Below are 6,000 nucleotides of genomic sequence, written 5' to 3'. Positions count from 1 at the left end.
CCATCTTCTCTCACCAGCTCGGGATTTTCTGGCTGATCTCGTGATTCTTGGAGAAAATCTCAGCTTTTTCACTAATTGAAGGATTTTTTTAGCCCACGATCTCTCGGGACCGTCTCCTGATTTGGGGATTTGGAGGGGTCACTGTGCTGTCAGTAGCCCCAGATCAGCCCCCTGCAGAGCCCAGCAGCACTGATGGTCCCCAAGGCAGATCTTTCCCCCTGTAAACAGCTTCTGCTCTCACACACCCCACCCTCCCGGTCTGTCTCTAGGTCTGTCCCAGCTGGACGCCCCAGCCATGGGCAGAGCCCTGCTTCCACAGCAGGATGCCGGAGAATGGGAGCTCCCAGCTCAGGGCCCCCCCTGGAGAGAAGGGAGTCCTGCCCTCCATATGGCCACGCTGAGAGTCCTGATCCTCGCCCTGCTCTGGAGGGGTAAGTAAGCAGCCCCTGCAGCCCCAGTGCAGGGGGAAGGGCAGAACCCGCGCTACGCAGGGCCAGGTCTGTCCCAGGCCACGGAAGGGAGACTGGCCAGAGGGGGAGGGGAGCCCGATGCCCTCGTGCGGTGCGAGGGGGCACCGAGCAACAGGGAGCGGTCAGGGGGCTCGACTTAGGGAGGGATGGAAACTAAATGGAGTGAGGTTTGGTTGAGGACCCAGGGCTGGGCTCGCAGGGGGCTGCAGGTCGGGAGTGAGGGCACCGGCAGAGGTGTCGGGGGAGCTCAGGGTTGGTCTCTGCTCTCTGTGGCTCCCACTTCGATCCCTCTCCGTCCCCTGCAGGGTCCCTGTCCCTGGAGTCTGGTTATTCCCTGGGGCTGCCGCAGTCGGTGTCGGTGCAGACGGGTCTCTGCGTTCTCGTCCCCTGCACCTTCGCGTACCCAGCCTGGTACGACACCGACAATCCCCAGGACTGGCTCTACGGACACTGGTACAAGGAGCCCGCAACTGCGGGCCAGGATCCGCCCGTGGCCAGCACTAACCTCAGCGAGAGCGTGTCTCAAGAGACCCAGGGCCGGTTCCGGCTGGCGGGGGATCTGGCACGTGGCGACTGCTCCCTGCAAATCAGCGACGCCCGACGGACGGATGCAGGGAGATATTTCCTTAGGGTTGAGAAAGGAAACTTTAAATATAGTTACCGCCCCAATCTGTATCGCGCTCACCCTACGCTCGCGATCTCTGTTCCAGGTAAGAGCAGCCGCAGTCACCGCTCCTCAGCCCCCCTGAGCCAGTCCCTGGCCTGGGGCCGGATCGGGGCCAGAGCCCCTGGGGGGAAAGGCCCCGTGTCCCCCAGTGATTCTCTCCCCTCTCCCCGTGTCTCAGGGCTGACGGAAGAGCCAGAGATCCAGATCTCGCCGGCGCGGGGGCTGCCAGGGACGCTGCTGGCCGGGGAGCCGGTGACTGTGACCTGCACGGCCCCCGGGCGCTGCTCCGGGCCCCCTCCCCGAATCACCTGGACGGGGCCGTTCAGCGACACAGCCCGGGACGTCTCAGCCCTGCTGGCGAACGACACCTGGGCCCGCAGCTCCGCGCTGCACTTCACACCCGCCCCGGGGGACCACGGCAAAGTGCTCGTCTGCAGAATTACCTACCGCCCACCACGGGGACCTTCCACCCGCAGAACCGTCCGGCTACACGTCGGCTGTGAGTGACCCCCCCAGCCCCTCCATGCCGGGCCCCAGCCCCCCCTGCTGGGATCCACACCCCCCTGGGCTCCCCAGCCCTGCCCTCCAGCCCCTCCCCTAACTCAGCCCTGTGCTGAGATCCCCACCCCCCACCCTGCACCTTCAGCCAATTCTACTCCAGACCCCTTCTCCCCCACACCATGCAGCCCCTTCTCTCTTGGGATTTTCACTCCTTCCTGCCACGTTGGCTATGGCTTCCTCCTCCCATCCACATGCCCCGTCCTCAGGCCCTTCTCCTCTGGGATCCTCTCTACCCCCGACCTGCCCTGCCCCCAGAATCCTCCTGTGCTGGGATCCACCCACTATTCCAGTCCCCCCTTGCTGGGATTCCCCCCCTCACACCAGACACCCCAACTCCCCCCGAGATCCTCCCGCGCTGTCCCACCGCCTCTCCTCCACCCCGTCCCCTTTCTGCCGGGATCGGTGGATGCTCTCTGTGGGGCAGAGTGTTAACGGGACCCAGTCGCTGTCTGGCACAAAACACACTCCAGGGTCCGTGCCCAGAGACCTCGGCCCGCCCTACCCGAGGGCAAACCCCCATTAACTGGCCCGTGACCCCCGCGCTGCAGATCCAGGCCAGAGGGCAAATCAGCAGCCGCCTTTGGGAGGTGAAGGACCAAATCGGGCTTCACTGTAAGGACGGCCCTTGTTCCCATCAGCCGGAGGGAGATTTAGAAGGAAACTCGCCCCCCGCCCTGCCCCGTGTCTGAGCCCAGGCCCCAGCCCGACCCCGAACGTCTACACAGGCCTCGGAGGAAACGTCCGTGCTGCAATCACAGACCCGCAGCCCGAGCCCCGCGAGCCCGACCCAACGGACCCAGGCTCTGGGCCTCGGCGCCGCGGGGCTTTGAGGGCAGCATGGACGGACCCTGCCAGGCCTGGCCAGAGGGCACCAGCATCCGGCTCCTCCGGATGTTGCTTTCAAAATACCCAGGCCTGGCCGGGGGCCAAAGGAGAAGGCTGGGGAGAGACGAACCGAGCGGAGAAGGCAAAGGACCCACAAGGGGGGTCTCCAACCCTTTAGCTCTCACCTTGCACGGGGGAAGGGCCCAGGCCATCAGTTGCCAGGAAACAGGGTGTCGGCCATTCTCTGTGTCCAGACCCCTGTACACACCTGCCCTCTAGGGCTCTGCAACGATCATACACCCTTACCCCACCCCCTAGATACTTAAGAACTGCCTAGGGGAAACTGAGGCACCCCCACACTATTCAGGGGAAACATTAAGAACAGTCCCACTTTGTCACACAAGTGTCCCTGTCTAAGCTCAGTGATCACTAGCGCCCCCGCCCCCTCGGTGATATCCAGCCCCCCTGATCCTCCCTCTCTGGTTTGTGTTACAGACTTGCCCAGCCCTCCCAACATCACCTGGACCCTGACCAGGAACGGACGTCCCGGTGAGAGGCTGCGCTGCAAGCCCCGGGGATCAGCGATCGCCTCCGAGTCACGCTCTGCCCGCGGTCCGGAGAGCCCGAGGAACCGCGGGGCTGTGGGGAGCAGTGGTGGGGGGAGCAAGCCTGGTTCCCTCTCTCTAGAGCCCAGGGTGGCGTTAAGGGGGCGCTGGGCAGCGGGCAGGAGATGGGTTAGGGACCGATCGCTGCGACGGAGACCTGCTGCCATGGCAAGGCACCGAGATTGTGCGCCCACCCCAGAGGGGCCAGGTCTCAGCGCCGGGTGAGGGGTCCCTGCATAACCAGCCCCCCACCCCACCCCAGTAGTGACTCCGCATCTTGGCTCCTTGGTGGGGAATCTCTGGGGGGACCAAACCCGCCTGCTCCTCTCTTCCAGTGCCAGATGCCTGGGGAGCTGAGGGCGACGTCGTGTCTCTGGAGACCCAGGAGGGCGACTCCCTGAGCCTGGGCTGTGAGGCTGGGGGCAGACCCGAGGCCACCCTGAGCTGGGCCAAGGGGAACGAGTCCCTGAGCCCCGGCCAGGGAGGGGCCGGGCGCCTGGAGCTGCTGAATCTCAGCAGAGGGGACGCTGGGGAGTATCGGTGCTGGGCGAAGAATCCCTTTGGGTCGGCCAGCCGGGCCCTGTGTGTGCACGTGCGGTGTAAGGCATTTGGGGGTGCTGGGCGAGACAGAGGGGCCCCAGTGGGGGGTGCTGGGCTGCAGGGGGTGGGGGTGGTCAGGAGGGGGGGCTGTGGTACAGGGGGTGGGCGGGGGATCCATGGGGGGCGCGGGGCTGCAGGGGGGCAGGGGGTCAGTGGGGGGTGCTGGGCAGCGGAGCAGGGGGTCCGTGGGGGGCGCTCTCCAATCTAATATGTTGCCGTGGGTATTTCAGCTCCAGTGGGGACTCTGCAAATCACCGTCTCCAGAGCCAACAGGAGCGACCCCCAGCTGTTCCAAGGTATCGCTAGGGGGCAGGGCAAGGGGCATGCGGCCTTCCCCCTCTAGGGGGCGCTGGCCCCAATCCGGCCCCCAGGCAGGGCCTGGCTGGCTCAGGGTGCGAGTGGCTCTGTGTTATTCCTGTTCCCAGATCCCGGCACCCCGGTGGGGAACGGCTCACAACTCACAGCCCGGGAGGGCGACTCCCTGCGGTTCCTCTGCTCCGTCGCCAGCAACCCCCCGGCTGTGCTGGGCTGGGTGAGGGGGGGCCGAGCCGTCGAGGGCGCCCGCCCCACGGGGGAGAATCAGCTGCAGCTGGAACTGCCCAACGTGACGGCGGAGGACGGGGGGCTGTACGGGTGCTGGGCCCGGAACGGGGAGAGCTCTGCCCAGGGGACATTCCAGCTGCTCGTCGAGTGTGAGTGGGGATCAGCCCTGGGACGCTGACACTGGAGAGTAGCAGTGTTAATCCGTGGGACTCCTCGCCACTGAGTTCTAGCTGGTGTCGCAGGGTGCCTGGCCCTTTTAAATCAGCCAACCCCCCCACCTCCGTGCCATAGTTAATTAGCTGCTTCGGGGTAGCCCCAAGAGGGGCAGCTGAGGCTGCATAAAAGGGCCGTGAGCACCCAGGCTAAGGGTGGAGAAACAGGTGGGTTGGTGTGAAGCGCAGCGGGCCAAGGATGGGGCCGGATCAGCACCTTGGGGCAAGCCAAAATTGACAAACAAGGGCAGAAGAACCTGTGGGACTCCCTCCCACTGGATATTAACAGTTTAATCTATGGGACCTCCTTCTTCTGGGTGTTAGAAGTGTTAACCCATGGGACTCCCTGCCACTAAGTTTCTCTTCTGCCTCGGCTCCAACCCCCATGGGATCTACACTGTCCTGCTGAGCCCACTAGAAACAGGTGGGAGCCCTTCCCCTCTATGGGGCGCTGGCTCTGATCTGACCCCGGCGGGGGATTGGCTGGCTTGGTGTGGGGCGGGGATTGGGCCACGGGACCTTTCCCATCAAGGAGATGCCAGCTCCTATCTGACCCCAGGGCGGGGTTGGCTGGCTCAGGGGCTGGGGAATTTCCTCTCTAGGGGCCACTGGCTCCGACCTGGTCCCAGGGCTGGGCCTGGCTGGCTTGGGGCAGGGGTTGCAGGCATCTATCCCAGACTCTCGGCTTGTTCCAGCTCCCACAGGTGGCCTCACTCGGGCATTTATTGAAATCAGCTGCAAACTCGTCTTCATGGCGACTGGATTCTTCCTGGCCTATTACCTCACCCTGCTCTATTACGGACGGTAACTCAGCCACTGACCCACCCACCAACCTACCCACCCACCCATCTACCCACCTACCTACCGTCTATCTATCCACCTACCCAACTATGTACCAACCCACCAACCTCTGTGTCTATTCATCCCCATACACCCATCTATCTATCTATCTATCTATCTATCTATCTATCTATCTATCTATCTATCTATCTATCTATCCATCCCCATCCACCCCTCTATCTATCTATCCATCCATCCCCATCCACCCCCTCTATCTATCGATCTATCTATCTATCCCCATTCACCCCTCTATCGATCTATCTATCTATCCCCATACACCCCATCTATCTATCTATCCACACCTCCACCCACATACATATCCCAGAATCTCTCTCCCAGGACACCCTGCTGCTGTCGTGGAAGGAGAAGAAAGGACAGGCCGGGGGCCCGGGAATCCATGGTGCCCGAGTCCGGTGTCTAGATCGGGCCGTTCCTCAGCCACCGAAGAGCCGACAAGGAATTGGAATCTCACAGGATTGAGGAAAAGGAGAACGAGACCTCAGCTGAGCCCAGGGGTAGAAGCAGACATAGAACAGGTCACCTGGGCCCCCTCTCTTCCCTCCATTGTCCTCCCACTGGCCAGAACCGTCTGGCTCCCAAGATGGGCTCGGCCTCTGGGCCACTGGTTGCTAATGTCCATAATATCCCGGCCATTGTCCAGGGTCCCGGCTGCCAGG

The 6,000-nt window shown here is 63.2% G+C and overlaps 1 protein-coding gene across 2 annotated transcripts; it reads left to right on the top strand.

Annotated features, from left to right (window-relative positions):
* The first annotated feature begins 295 nt into the window (after window positions 1-295).
* On the top strand, window positions 296-5,861 carry LOC140902608 (sialic acid-binding Ig-like lectin 13). 2 transcript variants are annotated; one of them, XM_073322864.1, is made up of 8 exons: window positions 296-431; window positions 776-1,180; window positions 1,316-1,636; window positions 3,019-3,072; window positions 3,464-3,727; window positions 3,959-4,024; window positions 4,154-4,420; window positions 5,663-5,861. In XM_073322864.1, coding segments are annotated over exons 1-8 (1,515 nt in total). In that variant the 3' UTR covers window positions 5,665-5,861. The 2 variants fall into 2 exon arrangements, with proteins under 2 accessions (XP_073178965.1, XP_073178964.1); XM_073322863.1 differs by lacking the exon at window positions 5,663-5,861 and having other exon boundaries at window positions 4,154-5,003.
* Window positions 5,862-6,000: the final 139 nt, after the last annotated feature.

The sequence above is a fragment of the Lepidochelys kempii genome, chromosome 24 (genome assembly GCF_965140265.1).
Source record: "Lepidochelys kempii isolate rLepKem1 chromosome 24, rLepKem1.hap2, whole genome shotgun sequence".
NCBI classification, from domain to species: Eukaryota; Metazoa; Chordata; order Testudines; family Cheloniidae; genus Lepidochelys; species Lepidochelys kempii.
Note: the sequence above shows the minus strand (reverse complement) of the source record. Positions and strands in the feature narration are given on the sequence as shown.